At 36.9% G+C, this 19,701-nt stretch overlaps 2 protein-coding genes across 7 annotated transcripts; one reads left to right on the top strand and one right to left on the bottom strand.

The window, feature by feature from the left end:
* Positions 1-4,291: 4,291 nt before the first annotated feature.
* LOC118481938 (protein FLC EXPRESSOR-like) lies at positions 4,292-6,972 on the top strand. The gene is made up of 2 exons (XM_035977278.1): positions 4,292-4,897; positions 6,644-6,972. The coding sequence occupies exons 1-2, from the start codon at positions 4,398-4,400 to the stop codon at positions 6,819-6,821; spliced, it is 678 nt and encodes a 225-aa protein (XP_035833171.1). The 5' UTR covers positions 4,292-4,397; the 3' UTR covers positions 6,822-6,972.
* A 3,832-nt stretch (positions 6,973-10,804) lies between these two features.
* LOC118481934 (transcription initiation factor TFIID subunit 15b-like) lies at positions 10,805-16,597 on the bottom strand. Of its 6 annotated transcripts, none has more exons than XR_004866371.1 (8): positions 16,238-16,596; positions 16,032-16,152; positions 14,533-15,268; positions 14,272-14,422; positions 14,108-14,189; positions 12,018-12,229; positions 11,842-11,912; positions 10,805-11,099 (listed from the first exon to the last, which is right to left on the bottom strand). XR_004866371.1 is itself a non-coding variant. In XM_035977270.1 (6 exons), exons 1-6 carry the CDS (start codon positions 16,512-16,514, stop codon positions 12,106-12,108), a joined length of 1,491 nt encoding a protein of 496 aa, XP_035833163.1. In that variant the 5' UTR covers positions 16,515-16,597; the 3' UTR covers positions 11,672-12,105. The 6 variants fall into 6 exon arrangements, 1 of the variants encoding a protein (XP_035833163.1); XR_004866370.1 differs by having other exon boundaries at positions 11,860-11,912; XR_004866367.1 differs by having other exon boundaries at positions 11,842-12,229; positions 16,238-16,597.
* Positions 16,598-19,701: the final 3,104 nt, after the last annotated feature.

The following is a 19,701-nucleotide window of genomic DNA, read 5'->3' as shown; positions in this document are numbered from 1 at the left end:
CTTTCAAAACCCTAAATATTTACAGTGATCAAGTCTTTGTATTCTTACTGAAAAACTATTATCAGTATGTGGGGACACTACTTGATAAGCTTCAGTAGTTGGAGAATTGGCCAACAGTGATATGACCACAGTCACAGGAACTACCGAGTGACAAATACCTTTGGGTAGTTGTAAGATATAAACAAATGTATAAACTCTTAATGTTGTAACTTCAAGAATATGTCTTTTATACAAATGAATGTACTCACCAGTATTTCCCGTTAATCGAATATTTTTAAACATGCTTCAAGTGATTTACAGTAAATTTGAATAAGAGTTGTTACACGGCACCAAAAGGCTTAAAGGAGTGGCTTGTTTTATCAATTAAATTAATAAATATTGTTTTATATTTTAGGGTTATCCCCTATTAAAAGTTTTTCTATAAAACACGGGTTTTATCCCCAGTTATAAATAAATTCTGATGTTGATAATATATTTTCCTAACTCAACATTCCTGATGAAATTTCCGCTGCAATGTTTTCAAAATAACCACCGGTACCACTTGATTGTCACTGCTCCCGTCCAGGATGTGGTCGGGGTTGTGACAACAACAATACAAGAAAATAATCTATTACCCATTTCTCGTGTACCTCAACCGCACTGAAAAGAGTGAGATAGTGTCTTGAGTGAAACCTCTTTAGTTTCTTTTTTCTCTTAAATTTGGGGTGAGAATGCTTTGTTATGTTCTCCAAAAATAACAACAAATGTTGATGTGTATATCAACAATACATTATGTGTGATATGGTTATGGTGAAAACTCATTGTTTATGTCAAGGAGACAAGGAATGTCATTAAATTAAGAGGATACAAAAGTTCATTGAGATTTATGAGTTTCACCTAAAATTAAGCTTAATGTGTTCTTGTTGATTTTGGTTGAGAACACAACTTGAATTATATGGACATTACATAATATGTCGTATGGTTGCGATAGATCCTCTAAATTGGTGGCAAAGAATATCACCGAGATAAGAGAACATATATATTTATTGAAACCATGGGTGTCATCAAAGTTGTAATGTGAACCTAGCCTATTTGGCTGAAACAATGAACTTCAAATGAATCCTTAACGAGTTCAAGATTTACATGTAATTGAAGTCCCTGAACTTCACTCGATTGTTTCAAAGGTTTATGCCCTTGGCGAATAAATATTGGCGAAAAGACAGTTATGGACAATATTGACTTACGCATGTGGAGATTTGAGAGCAACGATTCAAGAAAATCTATTGTCCATTACTTTTTCAATGTATATTTATCAGTTAAATAGTCCATAAAATCCATAAAACATGATACTCCCCAATGTGTTAGAATGTATAAACCAATCAATTTGTGTTTTTGAAGTATTTTTTGTGATAATTACTCTTTAATTTTCATAATAAATTCTACATTGTGATACAAACAACTCATAAACCTAACCGCTTTTTAAGTTATTTTTTGTCGGTTAATTACTTTTTTAAAAGTGTGTGAATGAGATTCGCGTATCCACTTTTTAGGCATGTGTCCAAAAATGTACTTTCTTCCAATGCGTTTGAGTTCCACTTTGTACCCAAAATGCACATTAACGTCAGTATAACTAAGCATGCAGCTACATGAGGAAAACCCTTTTTTTGTAAGTGAATCATCACACAAACCCTAGTCAACAAATAACTTTCGAATCATTAACAAATACGATCTAGAAAAGGTAAACACATATAACATCATAATACCATAAAAGGTAAACACATATCACAACAAGAAATCAATTCGATTCCACAATCACCATTGTTACAAACAAAGTCATCTCTTTCACTGAAAGAAAAGAGCGCTCGAACATCCTAAACATCAACTTTATGGTCATCAACCATTGCAAGAGCACTGAACAAACTCTAATTATACCAAAAACGTTAACATTTGCGAGAACACAAACAGAGCGAGAGGAATAGAATAAGACACTGGAGGGAGCTGCCATCGTGGAAAGTAGGACACAGACGCATCACACATACAATGAGCCTCTAAACACAGATAAATAGTGATAAATAATTCGTGTAAACCTCACTCCGCATTTTCGAATCATATAAGACTCTTTACATGTATATATATTTATTGAGACCATGGGTGTCATCAAAGTTGGAATGTGAACTTGGCCTATTTGGCTGAAACAATGAACTTCAAATGAATCCTTGACAAGTTCAAGATTTACATGTAATAGAAGTCCACGAACTTCACTCGATTGTTTCAAAGGGTTACGCCCTTGGCGAATAAAATATTGGCGAAATGACGGTTATGGACAATATTGACTTGGACATGTGAAGATTTGAGAGCAACGATTCAAGAACATCTATTGTCCATTACTTTTTTAATGTATTTTTATTAGCTAAACAGTCTCTAAAATCCATAAAAATAATGCTCCCAATGTACTAGAATGTAGAAACCAGTCAATTTAAGTGATTTTTGTCGGTTAATTATTTCTTAAAAAGTCTTATGAAATAATATATGAATGAGATTTGCGTATCCACTTTTTAAGCATGTGTCTAAAAATGTGTTTTCTTCCGATGCCTTTGTCCTCTTATATATAACTTCACTTCCAGTTTCTACGTACCCAAAACGAACACTAATGTCAATGTAAATAAGGGTGTAAGGGGCACTTTTCTAAGGCTATAGTGTGTGGTCATGACCCTTAAGATCATCATGATCCTCCATGTTAGTGCCATGTAACCCACATCTAATTCACCATTCAAAATCACTACCCTAAGGGTGTGATCATAACTCAAACCACTAGCCCCTTATTTTATTAATTTATCTTTGTCTAAAGAAAAAAGGAAATGATTTGTTGAAAAATGGAAAGAAGGACCATGGTTGTCATGGTTTAATCCATGCAAACCATGGTGGATCAATCAAGGGGGTGGTGTAACCTTTCATTCATGTTCCTAGGTGGCAAATCATGTCCCAACCATGATCCCCACACCCTATAGCCTAAGTGGGGATTGACCTCTCTTACCCACAGCCAATTAGCACGCGCCACGTCAACTCCCCACTTAACTCCTCCCACACCCTCAATTTGATGGCGGCACTCCTCTCTTGGGGGACTTGTTCTTTTTATTTTTTTAATTAAGAAAATATTTTTATAAAAAGTAAAACATAATTTACATAAAATAAAAAATTACATTTCATTTAATAAAATAAAAATTACATCGCAATACTATATAAAAATTTTAGAAATTGCACGGCCACCCGTACTTGTTAGTGATCTCGCGCTTTCGGGCGACGATGAACGACAACATTTCCGGCGAGCATCGTCATGCGGCTTGAGGAATGTTTTCATATCTCGATCGTGCGCGTAGTTTCTCATCGTCTCGCGTTGTTCCGTTATGAGATCGCGAGCCTCCGACTCTCTTAGTGTTAGAGCCGACGGACTTTTTCTTGGCTTCGCGGGGTTGGTTCTCCATTGCTCGTTTTGGCTTTGTGTTGTATTTGAAAGAATTTTAGAGGAATAAGATTGAAAATTTGTGTGGTAAAAAAATAGATTTAATGGGGTATTTATAGGTTAAAATTGGATTTTTTTAACATATATCCGTTGCCAAACGTTCAAAAAATCAAAACTTTGAAAAGTTGTGCGCGGTGAATCAATGCCGCAGACCACACCCCGCTTAGCCTCCCCGAGGGGTCGGCGGCGGTGTTCCCGAACGGGGAACTCACTCACCGCACGCCATCCCGAGGGCGCCCCGTTCACCCTAAGCATGCACGTACATGAGGAAAACCCAATTTTTTCGTAATTGAATCATCACACAAACCCTAGTTAACAAATAACTTTCGAAGCACTAACAACTATCTTAAAAAGGTAAACACATATAATATCACAACACCATAAAAGGTAAACACGTAAAAACACATATCACAACATGAAATCGATTCGATTCCACAATCACCATTCTTAGGGGAGTAGAGGTGGTCACTAGTGATAGAATTCCATCACTCACAAGCACCCAATCAAGTTCCGTCATGTCATCAACCATTTTTCATCACTCACAACCTTTTTTGGTGACAATGGTCATCACTCACAACACCCAACAATAAACCCCCACACCCCGTTACATCCATTTATCACTAACACCCCATAACGCGTTCTCATAAACCACAATTCGCATTTTTCAAAATTGAAAAAATTAAAAAAAAAAAAAAAAAAAAAGTCTTGAGTGAAAACCCTTAATTTCCAAAAATAACAACAATACTTGTAAATGCTGACGTGTATAATATATATAAAAGCCAGGTGTAAGTATAGCAGACAACAGAGTGCAAATAACAACGCCGCCGTGAACAGGGTGGCGCTGTAGCTATCAACCGTAATCAACCCACTGTTTCATCATCTACCCACCACCACCACCATGGACGGGCGAAACTACAACTACATTCCACCAAGCGCATTAAACCTCCATCAAAACCTCAATCCACCACCTCATTTCATCACCGGAGATCGTACAACCACCGCCGTACGCCACCGTGAACTCGAACCGCTACTTTTCGAGAACCACCGATTAACGGAACAGCACGTTTTGCTGTCACAACAACTCTCCGCCGCGCGGCAGGAGCTCCGCCACCTTTCCGCCGCTGCGGTGAAGGTGAAGGCGGAGAGAGACGCGGAGACGCGTGAGGTTTACGATAAGGCGGTGAAGATGGAGGCTGAGGTGAAGTTGGTCGGTGAATCGACTGCTAAATTGGTTGAAACTCTTTGTGAGTTGCGGAAATTGAGGTCGGAGAAGGAGGAGCTTGATGAGAAGTTGAAGAAGGTTCGTGATGACGTGGATAATGTTTCCGATGAGTGGAAGCAGGTTCCGGTGGTGAAATCAGAGATTGAAGCGATGCAGAAAGAGATTCAAAGAGGAAGGTAACAAAAAACTAATAATCACTTAATATTTATGAAGTTATTATTTTGTAAAACCCTAATGATTTCAATTCTGTTTGGGGTGTTATATTTTCAGGCATTTTGGTTTGTGTTAATTTTAAGTTAAATGTTTAATCATGTATTTCTGATTATAACATAAAAATGCGAACCTAGTGCTTAACAAGATAATTATATTCATTGGTGACCTAATTTTAGGTTGGTCGTTTGAGTAATTAAAAAAATTAGAAAAGAAATTCATATCAACCAAAGTTGACAACCCGGTTGGTAGAGCAACTTTGGTTGCAACCCAAACTAATACCCTTAATAATATAATTAATCAAATAACTTATAATATTTAAACTTTAAAAGAAAAAAACTAAATACATGGTATTTCTTAATTTTTTTTTTTTTTTTTTTTTTTTGTGACATCCCGATATAATTTTTTTTTAAAAACCGAGTTCGTTAAAAAACATATATTTTTAGGTTGTGATGGGTTGTGAATGTGTGTTAAAAATTGAGTAGGGTTGGGTTGGGTTGTGTAGCTGGAAGAAAGAGATATTATTTATTAATAAAAGGTTGAGTTTGGTTGGGTCACCAATGGACATAGTCTTAATATCTGGTTTGTCACATACTGAAACCATTGTAACGTATGAGATTTGTCACACATATGTTGTATGGGCAACATACGTGGGGTTTATAGACCAAATGGGCTTTCTCACCGACCAGACTAGTCTTTTAGGTTCAGTTCTTCTGTTTGGACCGTAACACCACCGGCCAGGGCCCGATATTTCGAATGGCACGTTTTTTTTTTTTTAAATTGATATGTATATATAAAAAAAATAAATTAATAAGGTATACCCATACAAACACCAAAATAGGCTCACTTACAAAACTATTTTTAAGGTTTAGATTAGTTATTAGCCCATTGTCATTAGGTTTAGACCTCCCAATACCCAATTTCGTTAAGGCCTAAGGGCACGTTTTTTCGAGCTCGAACAGGGTACACGAATTCTCAGGGCGGCCCTGCGTAACACGTACCTTGTATCAACAAACTTGTAATGTGTGCTTTGAAAATTGGGAGCTCGCGTCTTTGTTTTTAGTTTAGTTGCCATGGTGGAGGCTGCCTAGATAGAAATTTCTCTCACCCAAACATGCTTCAGTTTAGAGTTTTTCATCTACAAACAACTGAAACACTGGAAACACTTTAGTGGTATTTGAGTCCGGGCATTTTTTTTGTAAAACTAACATCTCTTTCGTTCACGGCTCATGTAGGATTTGCATAAGGTGTCACAAGCATAAACCTTGTGTGAAGTTTGCGAGTAATTAAACGGCCATTTTGCTACCTTTTTTAGGCGAACGATAGCTCGTTGATTTTTGGTGTTAGTTACTTATTGTATCACTATTCAGATTAAATGATCATTTTGCTACCTTTTTCAGGCGAACGGTAGTACATTGATTTTGGGTGTTAATGACTTATTGTATTCGAATTAAACAAAACGGTCATTTTGCCACCTTTTTAAACAAACGGTCATTTTGCTACCTTTTTCAGGCGAACGGTAGTACATTGATTTTGGGTGTTAATGACTTATTGTATTCGAATTAAACAAAACGGTCATTTTGGAATAAGTAGCTAGCTATAAGCTGGTTACCCAAGATTACAAGTTTCCCACACAAATAATCAGATTACCAGTTTGGATTTTACAGTCAACTAATTTGTGCTTGTGATTGTGACTGTGACTGTGCATGCAGGGAAATAATTGAGCATGAGAAAAGAGTGCATGCCAGTAACATTAAACAAAGTGAGGCAATGGAGAATTATAAGATCTTAATGGCTGATGAAATCAAGAAGCTCCAGGTGGAAGTTGTTGATGCAGGGAAAAGAGCAAGGGCGGCAGCTGCAGCCGAAGCAGGTCCAAGGTCGACTTGATCCCCCTGATATTATTATGGAAGCATAGTTTTTGGTTACTGATTTTATATTACAGAAGTATACCGTAATGCATATGGTATATAATATATTTTTGAACGTTTAGATTTTGGTTTTGGAATCAAGTATCTAGAATTATCTTGGTATTTTTAAATCTCATGCTCTATATGACATTATGACATATATGAAATGATCTCTTATATTTATATATGCTTTATTAACTTTTTAACATTGGTATTGCTATTTCTTGACTTAGATATTTTATTGCTCAAATTACATCTTAAAGGGGCGTACGTATAAAACTTTCTGACGAAATACGCATAAATTTATACTCCTGAGCACTCCCTGGCCCATTCTAACCTCCGCCCATGTTATGTTATGGTTGCTCAAATATCCACCAAGGTATACAAGCACCAACTATTTCACATTCCAAAACATGTTTTTCAATGTTTTTGGTGAACATGTTAAAATGGGTTGGTCGGGTTGTGTAACGGGTTCTTATAATAAAAAGTTACATGTCAAAGTCAAACTAATCATTTTGATGAAGTACCTGTTTGGTCCGGGTCAAAGCGGGTTCTAGCTCAAATCAGTGATTGAAAAAAGGGTATCAAAATGAGTTTACCAGCTATGTTACTTTTATGGTGACAGTGACAACCGCAGTGGGAGGCGCAATCAAGGGTGGAGCTTTATTGGGGCCCGGGGGTGCCCGGCCCTCACTAATTTTTCGCTTGTACAGTTAATTTTACCGAAATTACTTTATTTAGCCTAAAGTATTGAATTTTTTTAGAGTCTGGCCCCCACCGATTTGGCTTTTGAAAGTCCGGCCCCCACTGATTTTTCGTTCAAGCTCCGTCATTGGACGCAATGGTGACGGGTGATAGCAACTTAGTAGTTGACGACAAACAGTCGCCCCCACTTGTGGTGTGCGCATATAATGTATATGTGTGGGCGCTCGGGGAGCAAAAGTGAAATTGCACTAATTTTAACGTTATTTTACATCGTGAAAATAACGTTAAAAGCGACGGACGGTTAATCATGCATCGTGTGGTGGCGTTGATAGCCGAAAGATATGGGGATACAAGCACTAATCGGCCTTTGTCCCGGTTGTTGAGTGTCATGTGTCTTGTGTCTTCTGTCCAAGGCTTGATGCAAAGCTACTATCGAGCCGGGGGTCTCACTGGAAGCAGCCTCTCTATTCCTACGGGGTAGAGGTAAGGCTGTCTACATCTTACCCTCCTCAGACCCTACCTTTGCTTTGCTATTGGTGGGATTTACCGAGTATGATGATGATGATGATGATGAGTTGACGACACACAGCGCCGCAGTGGTGGGAGAGATGGTAGCTGGTGGTGCTCATTCATTTAAGTAAACAAAATATATAATGGTTACCTAATTTGATTCATTTGGATTCACTCTATAAACAAATTTTATACTGGTTACATAAATTGATTCATTTTATATTTCAAGTATAGCTAAATTGACGTATTGCACATACACAATTTTTAACCAAATCAACACACTCTTGATGAATGGTTCCTAACTACTAGACATATTGTGTATCAAGAACGAAATAAAAAGCGGAAATAGTCAAATAGTAGTGTTGATTATAATTGAGGTTGTGTACAAAGTAAAAAACCAAAATCCTTTCAAAGCGGATGAAACCGGTCATCGCCGATGTCGTGACTCATGTTCAATCTGGTTTTGTAGAGGGTAGATCAATTCTAGACTGGCCGCTTATTGTTAGTGAAATCATTTCGTAGACCAAGAGTAGCAAACACAAATTGTTTGTTTTCAAAGTTGATTTCGGAAAAGCCTACGACTCGGTGAATTGGAAATTGTTAATTTCCAACTTGAAGGCGGTGAATATCCCGTTGTTATGGAGGAAATGAGTGGGGTCATGCTTAAAGTCTAGACGGGCATCCGTCTTGTTTCAAATGTAGAGAGGATTACACCAAGATGATCTATTATCCCTGTTTCTTTTTATTATAGTTCTTGAGGCTTTAGATGTCATAATGCAAAGAGCGGTGGACCAAATAATGGCCCTCGAGTATCACGCTTGTGCTATGGCGACGACGAATGATCCAAAAGAAATATAAAAAATATGAACCGAATCCTTAGGTGCTTTTATATTTCCTCCAGATTGAAGGTAAATTTGGGGAAATCTTGGTTGTTTGGGATTGGTGTGACTGTGGAGGATGAAGAGGTTGAAAGCATGGCAAGCTATTTGAATTATAAAGTTGGGGTGTTGCCTTTCTCGTTTGTTCGTTTGCCTCTAGTGGCGAACATGAAGAGGGTTAAACATTGGAAGCCTATTGTGGGCAAATTTAATGCAAAACTTTCGGCATAGAAAGCTAGACATTTGTCTTTCGCGGGTATAATTTTGTTGGCAAAAGCGGAGATGGGGGCACTTTCGAATAATTACTTTTCTATGTTCATGGCACTAAAAATGTAATTAAAACCCTCGATTCTATTAGGAGGGATTTTGTGTGGGGTAAAAATGGTGGGAGAGGTAAGATTAGATTGATCGCATGGCACAAAATGGTAATCCCGAAAAGATTTGGAAATTCAAGATGAGTCCGAATTCATTGTGGGCTAGAGTTGTGAGCTCTATACATTGTAGTCAGAGATCAGTGCCCTTTATTCCGATTAAGAATAAGTGCAGTGGCGTATGGAAAGACATATTGGCTGTGGAAAAAAGAATTTGCAGCCTCGAATATGTCTTAAAAATAGAATTTAGTGGTCGAGCTGGGGGAAGGGAGTAACATAAGTTTTTGGGTTAACAATTGGCTTGGTGATGAGGCTCTAAAAGATCGCTTCCCTACACTCTACTCCTTCGCAAAAAATAAAAGAACCAAGGTGGCAGAATGTGTTTAGAGGCTGGACAATGGCAATCAATGGGCTTTCGGGTGTTCATGGTTGTGCCGATTAATGCAAGAACTGAATCAGTTCAAATTCAAAAACGGGATAGACGTGTAGAACAGTAAATCAAAGGAAGATGAAGGTTTCTCGTTGGCATCTATTCGAGAACTAGGGCTGTTAACGAGCCGAGCTGAGCCGAGCCAAAGCTGGCTCGAGCTCGACTCGAACCTAAAACAAGCAAATCAAAGGAAGATGAAGGTTTCTCGTTGGCATCTATTCGAGAAGAGAACAGATCCTAAAGGCTTCCATATCAGATCCAGATGTTATATGGCCATTTTGGAACCGTTGGGCACCACCAAAGGTAAACTATTTTTGTTGAAAGGCAAGGCTTAACAGGATACCAACAAAGTTGAGCTCGATAGGCGTGGAATATCACTTCAAAACCAGCTCTATTACAGGTGTGGCATATAGGTAGTCAAATGACCACCTTCTAGTTAAATGTTTATCGACGAGATCGTGTGGTGGACTGTTGTCGTTTGGTTGAAGATACCAGCCTCAACTTCTTTTAGTTCGTATAGCGAGGTATTGGCATCAGTCAAGTCGCTTGTGGGATCAAAGGAATGAAAGGAAGTGAGAGAGATGGTCTTTCTGACAACGTTTTGGTAAATATGGAAATCAAGGAATGAGGAGTTCAATGACAGTATTTCAAGAACTAGAATGGTGGAAGATATAAAAACAAACTCGTTTTTATGGCTCAAAAGGGGATCAAAATATCGTAATTTAAATTCGGAAAGGTGGTGCGATTTTAACATAGGAGATATAGTTGTATAGAATGTTCTCTATAGGTCTTGTTATTATGTTTCTTCGGGTTTTTACAACATTTGTTGGCCCTCTTTTATGGGTCATACAACTTTTGCGGTTCAAAAAAAATATCGTCATGAAATCGATCTACACAAAATCACATCAACCTCAACCTCAATCTCACTTGCAACCAGGTAGACAAAATTCAACCCATTTATCTATCTACGATAACGGGGTTGATAAGTTATGAATAGGTTGTGATGAGATTGTGCAGGAACTAAAAAAAATGAGGTTATAATAAAATTATAAACATAATGACAAGTTAATTTGTCAAGACAACCCAAAAGCGTTATGTTTATTAAATGAGTTGTACTAGTCAACACAAAACCTGTTTGCCAACCTAAAACCCTAATTCTTTCCTTAACAGATAACAAATGAATCCTTGATAAACGGAGGATGTCATGTTTGTTAATCCCATATTCTGATTAATCATACAAAGGTGTACATTTCTTGGGTTTAAGTGGTCAACATAAGGTCAAAAAGGAGGAAGCCATTAGGGCATGTTAGTCCTGCCATTCAACAATCATCATTGCTCCTTTTCCTCCCTGCTTCACCACATGACTAACAAGAAAACAACAAAAAAACAGATCTATGTACTTCAGCCCCCCTTTCCTCACATAGTCGATAAAAAATTAACAAAACAAAAGTAAAGAAAAACACAACAAGCATCATAGACTTTAGTCTCGATGACCAAACGTCCATAGCTATATGTGCAAACAGAAACAGGGTCCACATGATGAGTGGCTGAACCAGTTTTGGTGATAACCAGTTTTCGGGCAAACACAACCGGCTAAAAACGGGACATGTTTATCCCAACATCCCAATTCGAGAAGACTATGGCTAAAAACGAGACATGTTGAAAAGATTGAGAGCTCTCCCTCTTCTAAATTGTTTTATTCAAAAAACAGTTGTACTCAAATTTTAACCTAAACAGGCGGCCCATTTGGACATACTCAAATTTTGACCCCTTGTATATTTTGTGTTAACCAAAAACAAGAACCCATATGCAATTCTTGTTTTACCCAAACGAACCCATTTATAGATGACAGGTCATCCCTATGGCATGTTACTTAACCAGCTCATCTTTTAACAATTAATCTCAGGCCAATCCTAAGCCTTTGGAGCGAACAAGATACTAAAACTAGATATGTATGAATGGAGCGAACAAATGTCAGTTGCAAAAGCCCAAAAGACAGTTTTACAACAGAAGACGAGAACCGGTCCAGGATATTTGGTTTTTTTTTTTTTTGACAAAATTTAAGGTTCATATCTAGCTAGGTTATTCAAAAGCAACACCACTCACCTGAAAATCTCAACCTACCTTAAAAGAAGCATTTGGAGTACAAATATCATCCACTTGGCACGCACTGGCCTCTATAAAAACATTTCACACAATTCAGATCAACTCAACATGTTCCAAAGATAAGATAAAGATAAAGATAAAAAGAAGGAGAAAAGGGGCAAGTGGGTTTAACCTACCTCTTAATCTCCTTGCAAACAATAAAGCTTTCTCTCTTTTCGTTCACAGTTTTACTCTAATTTAACTGCCCTCAGTTTTGTTTGTTCATCAGTATGGACGAGAGCGGTTTCCTCCATGATAATTCCTATCTGGCCCACCATCTCTGTTGTTGTCTCTACGTCTATCACCGCCGCCACCGTAGCCGCCGCCACCTCTTCCACCACCGCCACCACTGTTCGCACAAACAAGCAATGTTAGTACAGCTGTACAGTACAGTCACCTAAATCAACAAAAGCACAAAAGAGCCCAGAAACTATCTTGTTAATTATCCATATTCCATAGAAGAAGCAACCTGAACCTATTTTCTTGTGATAAATGGAGCATACATGATTCTGTTTTATCTCTAATATGTATAACTAAAAACTAGCTAATAAGGAAACATGTCAAAAGTCCCCCAATTTGCATCTTTAATGCATAAGAACTCTTACAACCATTGTGTTAGAAGATCATATATAGCACCAATCATACAGACTTCAACAAAAGGTATGACAAAAGTTACTAAACGAAAGCTATTAAAATACCGTTTCGAGCTCATTACCCAGTCTGCCCGACCCACCCCTATTAAAAACTAAAGGAAAGTTCATAAAATAGGGCGACATGATTAACAAATAATACTAGGTGTTCATAATGACACATATTGTTGAATATAATGAAATAGTAATGAAACCACAATGTAGTAATGAACCATATCCTCGAAGTGGGAGTTCAGTAGGGATGAGATCGGTAAAGTAGCCGTACCAGTACCGAAAATACTGTTACCGAATCTGAACATAACTGGGTACCAAATATATTGGTACGGTACGGGTACGGAAATTTCGGTACCGTACCCGTGTTGGTACCACTTTGTTTTTTAGCACTTGTACAGATACCAAATAGGTAAAATCGGTACAAGTACCAATACCTACGGGTACCAAATAGGTAAAATCGGTACAAGTACCAATACAATAAGGGTACAAATAGTTAAAATCAATACTAGTACTATAAATAAAATAATCCGAAATAAAGCATAATAAAAGAAGTCATGAAAATCCGTAGTTATTAAAGGTGCTCGCTTCTTGCGCCTAGGCGCTCAGGCGAGGCGAGGCGCCGGAAAAACGCCTCTTGGCAATTTAGGCGCGATTCCGGTGAGTGTCCGGCCGGATTCTGGCAATATTCCGGCTAGATTCAGCTTTAATCAGCCTATAAGTTACCGGAATATTTTTCTAGACAGCCTTTAAGTTTCATGCTCATAAATATTAAAAGATTTAGCTTAAACTTGAAGAAGATAGAAAGAAGACGATGAGAAAATGAAGATGTAGTCTGAAGTTGTACTTGTATATGACCAAAGGTCAATGAAAGGTTTAAAACTTGCTGCTTAGCTAGCTGAAATGTGATTTCAGAAAAAGTTCTGAAGAGTTTCAGAAGTGTACTATTACATAACAATTACAATACATGCTCAACAATACTTATTTCTTTCAAAGTATTTTTAAGTTTACGTTATTTTAAAAGATTTTAAGTTTTTTGATACTTGTTAAATCATTTTAACTGCTAAGTATATTAGTTATATAAAAACATGTGAAGTATTATTTTTCATTACATAATATAGTTTCATTCTTATTTCATTTATATGCGCTTTTTTTTCTCAGGCCCTCACTTTTTTGCGATTCGCGCCTAGGCCCTAGGCGAGGCCTATGCGCCTTGAGTGCGCCGAGCACTATTAATCATCTATGTAAAATTCGGTACCCGTACCAATACCGAAAGTACCAAATACCAAAATCAATAAAAGTGGGTACCGGTATGGGTATTTTGAAAAGAAAAAAAATCTCATTCCTAGAGTTCAGTATTGGCACACAAAACAGAATACTGGAAGCATCCATGTTAATGGAAGGTAAAAGTGTCATTTCAACATTTGACGAAGGCAACTGCTAATGACCAACAACAACACAATACAACAGCAAGCACACATTTTAGGCTTAACTTGCAAAGAACAAAGACCTGGAAAACCTAATGACTTGCGGAAGCCTAGAAACAGTTATGTTCTTATCCTATATTTATGTAATTAACAGCATACCCTTGACCATAAGCAGAAGGGGCCCTTGGAGCAGATTTCTCAGCCATTCCGACACTAATTTTGTGACCTCTCAGCTCATAATCTAGCGAAAGAAAAAAACAATTAAACGTAACCATAAAATGCAACATTGTAGAATTAAATAGATATTAAGAAAGAAGATGCACTGTTGTAAAATCCGCCAGCAGAATGTGCTGCAGAAGGATCCTCGTAAACCAAAGCAGCATCCCCTTTGTTCTTTCCTTGTTCATCGGTATAAATCTTAATGTTATAGGGCCACTGGTCCTTATAACCTCGCTTCTGCTTAATTCTCCCAACCTATAAACAACAGTTAAACACCATAAGCATACAGATTCCATTAACAATAATATCAAAAAAGGATACTGCTCGTTAATGTAGAAAAGATTAAACTTTAAAGCTGTAGTTACCTGTCCAATGCCTCCGAACAGCTCTCGTAACTCATCAACGGTGACATCTGGAGGCAAGTTAGAAATGTAGATCCGTGCATTGTCACACGTTTCGTCACAGTTTTCATCGCATTGTTTAACCTTTCCAGGTGCTTCTTCAGGAGGAGCACCATAACTGCCTTGATTCTGTTGACTACCAGCATACCCACCTGCTGAGCCACTCCGACCGCCACGATTATCGGGCAAAGAATCACCAGCATAACCACCACCACCACCAACACCAGTGCCGCCATAGGATGGTGGATATGATGTTGGTCCGCCATTGTAGCTTGCAGGTGGAGGAACAGCATCGGTTCCGTAAGCGTTGTTAGACCCATATGAGTTGGGTGGTTGAGGGTAACTGTTATTAGTGTTATCAGATCCGCCATACCCGACTGCAGCGCCCTGACCGTATCCGCCACTGTCTCGTCCTTGGCTGCCGCCATAAGAACCGCCACTTCCTCTACTTCCTCCACCGCTTCCACCATCATAGCTACCCCTAGCTCCTCTATCACCACCATATCCGCCTCCACCTCCTCCTCCACTGCTCCTATTGTAATTACCACCATCACTGCGTCCACCCCCACCTCTATTGTAACCGCCACCATCACTGCGGCCACGATCACTGCCACCGCCACCGCCACTGCCAGAGCCAGCAGGAGAAGGGGTGCCACATTTGTTGCATTCGGTTCTCCAAGAAAAATTCGAGTTGCCACAGCTGCAATTACAATATAAGATTCAATTTGATCATAGCAATCATGAAGACAAAAACTGCAACTCTACTAACTAGAAAGGTAAGTTACTTCTGAAAGTTGAAAATTCAATAAAAAAACATATAAAAGTGGTAATCCGTTATACGATTCAGTAAAAATATAGAAACATTAAGCAACAATAGATGAATAGATCACTCTTTTATAGACAACGAAACACATCATCACATCACCACAAAAGGATCAATCATAAACATGTCTTGAAACACCATGATTATTAGTGAATTCAAATATTATACAACATTAGAACATTAATGTGTTGGCAGAACTGCAATTCCACATGGTGAAGCAAACTCACCCACCAATAAACTGAACAATACTTAAAAATGACATTAAAAAGAAGATAACCTAATTGTATTTGCCTGTATCAGATGATAGTCAGTTAAACACACAACTAGTAAAATAATAAAAAATTTCCTCTGTAGAACTGTGTATCTCTAAAAGAAACGTGAATATGAAGCAAGTTCAAATTTTAATATATAAGTTTAATGAATCCTCAAGTAAATGAAGCAAGTACAATTTTACAATAACATAAGCCATGTATAAGCCTCCCATTCTTTTTCCAGATATGACTAAAACAAAAACCTCAAAGTAAAATATTACAACCAAAATACAATAGCAATAATGTCATGATATGCATACCAAGATTTAAACAAACAAGTATGTACAATTCACAATTGTGCATAAAAGATCAAAAGATAAACAAATTACCCTGGATTAGGGCAAGGCCAGTCTCCTTCTCTACCACCTCTAGCACCACCACCTCCTCCTCTACCACCGCCGCCGCCTCTACCACCACCACCGCCGCCGCCGCCTTGATAACCACCTCCACCTGAAATTAAAGCCAACAAAAACACGTATTTCATTAATTGTTCCAATAAAACCATAACAAACAACATTTACAGTAATTTACAAACCTCGATTTTGCGAATTACCACCATATCCTCCACCACCACCACCTCGACCACCATAACCTCCACCTCCACCTCCACCACCTCCGCGGCCACCACCGCCATATCCACCGCCTCCTCCACGATTTCCACCGTAAGATCCACCACCGCTGCCTCCGTAACCGCCTCCTCCACCGCCGCCGCTGCCTCCGTAACCTCCTCCTCCGCCACCGTAGCCACCGCCGGTACCGCCATAAGAGGGCGGTGGAGCAGATCCATCTCCTTCGTGACCGTAACCAGACATCGTTGTTGCTGTTAGGGTTTCGTTTTAGGTGTTTAAGATAGAGTGAAAGTGGAAGGGGAATTTTTAAGCATATTTATATGCTGTGTGAGTGGCCGACGCGTTAAAAGCTTCCAAGTGAAACCCATCACGCAACAATAATATGATACGAACTAGGGGTGTTCACGGTTTCCGTCCAAACCAGTTATCAGTTTGATTTTACGGTCGGTTAGCTACAAAAATTGCAAATCATAGTGAACGGTTTGGTTTGCGGTTTATACCTAAAATTGACTGCATAAAACCGGATTAGACCGTAAAGTATAAGTATATTTTTTTTCTATAGGCTAGGAGTTGGCTACAAAATCCAAATCGTAAAAAGTTATAACATCAAAATGTCAACCATAAAACACACCAAATCACACAACTAACAAAACGAAGATTACGAAAACATCATATAGGTGGGTTGTGTTTTGTATTTTGTGTTTTGGATAATAAGGCTCTGATAATCGAATGAAAAACATTATTGTGTAAATTGTTGATTAACATGTTGCGTTTTATATTCATAGTTCTACGATGGTTTGTTTGAAGTTTTTATGAATTATTAGGGTTTGAATATGGTGTTTTAGTAGTCTTCACTCTGTTATTTGTGGGTTTTATGTTTGTTTTATGGCTGAAGTTATAGTGTTTTATGACTTTTTATACTTTTTTAGGAAATTTGAACTTTGTAGTCGAACTCCACTTTTTTTCTATATGTAGAATTGCATATGTCCCCTCCTTAAACATACATAATTGCATATTTACCCAACCTAAAAATAAAATTGCATATATCCCCTTCATAATTAAAACTTTATATAATGACAAAACTACCATTTCCAATTTAAAAACCCTATTAAAAATGAAGGGTCGATCAGTTCTCCATCTTCCCTTTCTCTCGACGATGGTTATTCGATGTTCATCAAATGTGATTCAATCATAGACGATTCCATGTTCAATCGGTTTGTTTGGTTGGTTTTGAAGACGATGCCTCATGGTTAGTAGCGCTATTTGGTTTAGCGACTATGATAAGCATATCTAGTTTATCGTTTATGGTGTTAGATTCCATATTAGTAGTCTTGTGATCGATTTTGCGATTTTGATAATCATAATGATCGATTTCAGGTTCAATTCCTTTGGTTTTGCATTTTTTATAATAAATGTTCAAAATTAGGGTTTGAAATTAGATGTCCAAATTTTTTTAAGCAACAAACTAATGATGGATTCCATAGATCGAAGTTTGAATATTCATTTTCGTTATTCCAAGATGAGAACCTGTTTAATTTTGGAGTCTAATTAGTTTTCTGATTCATCCGTGTTCATTGTACTCCTTTGGTTAATTTGTTTATGTAATTCTTTAAATGTTTTATCCAACTTTTACCTTTCTTCATTAATTTTCTCAAAATGGGAAAAGGATGGTGAACTAGAGATAATTGTTGGTGGTTTGGTCAATCTGTGAAGAATTTCAAGCTTCGTCATTGGAGGAGCTCAAAAGATTTCAGAGATTAATTTGGGATAGTTATCTTTATTGTTGTTCATCTGTAATGTTGGATTAGAAATGCAAACTTTTATTCTAGGATTAATATAAGTTTGTTTGCTCGACTATGTTCCTTTGTGTTTGTTTGCGTTTACGTCTTTATTTACGAACCGTTCGTTTGTTCGATAAAAGTTAAATGAACGAATATGGTAAAACAAAAAAAAAAAAAGAACAGAAACATGGTAAAAACTAAAAAGGACTAAAGAGAACTAGTATGTTTATTTGAAATCCTATAATACTTGTTCACATATGACTTCAACTTGTTTTAAAAATGAATAGTTAAAAAAGTTGAAAACTTTTAAAGAAGATTTACTAAATAAGGGTAAAATAGTCATTCTATATTGAATTTTTAATAAAATAAATTAAAATGGGTAAATTTGCAATTGTTTTTAATAAGGGAGGGGATATACGCAATTTTGTTTTTTGGTTGGGTATATACACAATTGATGAATTTTATAGGGGGATATATGCAATTGATCCTTTTCTATAAATATATTATGTTATATGGATGAACATCATTCCAGAACACTAATTATTGTGATAACAAATGAACTACTCTAAATCATTAAATTTTGGGATTTAAGTTTCATATATTTTTTTTAAATTTTATGTTTCTTACATTCATGTGTGTATTATAAATAAAAAAAAAACATATATTTTTACATACACATAACATACATATGTGTAGGTTATATAAAAACTGAAAAAAATCATATTTTGTTTTAAATTCAAGTGTGACAAAACAATAAATCTTACATTTGTAACATTTTCATTTAATTTTTAAGTTTTAGGATTGGAAAAGTGGATAATTTATTTTGTTCCGCATATTCTCACAATATTTAGTGTTTTGTATAGAATTTTTCCTATACTAGATATATTTAACTATTTGTATTTGTTTATACTATGTTAAAAAGAATAGAAGTGAGGCTAAAACTGTAATGCGAATTCAGCCCACAGTCCAAACTTCTCAATCGAATTTGCCATCTCTTCCATCTTAGTTATATATAATTTGTTCTTTGAATTATATGAAAAAATAAATTAAATTGCTTGAACCACATAAGATGTGTTGAATCATATAAAAACTAGTTGACTTTCCTTGCGTATTGCGGCGTAAAGTCGATCGGTATCGGTTCTATTCAATAAGGTTTCAGCACCGTAATTGGCACTTTAGATAGCGATCAAAAGATAAATCCAAAAAAATCCATGATATGCCCAAAAAGATATCGATGCATGTTTTACATCGATCAAAAACTATAAAAATGAATATTTATAAAGATTTTATAAGTACAAATATCGATACGGATGTTCGATTAAAATCGACACGGTACTGATTTGTTCGGACGATATCAGTTTTGTTCATCACTGACACTCGCTATAGCATATGATATAAAAGGTACTCTATACCGCTACCGAAGTCGTAAAAGGGTACTATATACCGCTAACGAAATTGTTTGAACAGTATCGGCTCAGTTTAATGAAACGCGGATGAAATAAGCATGTCACAACTTAGAAATTTTATAAAATATTACACTATAATATTATAATAAATAAAATGATAAACGACGTTAATATATAAAATATCATATCTTAGCTATAAGAGAAACAAAATAAATTAATTATAACAAAATATTAAAAAAAATT

Source organism: Helianthus annuus, chromosome 1 (assembly GCF_002127325.2).
Source record: "Helianthus annuus cultivar XRQ/B chromosome 1, HanXRQr2.0-SUNRISE, whole genome shotgun sequence".
In the NCBI taxonomy this organism is placed as follows: domain Eukaryota; kingdom Viridiplantae; phylum Streptophyta; class Magnoliopsida; order Asterales; family Asteraceae; genus Helianthus; species Helianthus annuus.
Note: the sequence above shows the minus strand (reverse complement) of the source record. Positions and strands in the feature narration are given on the sequence as shown.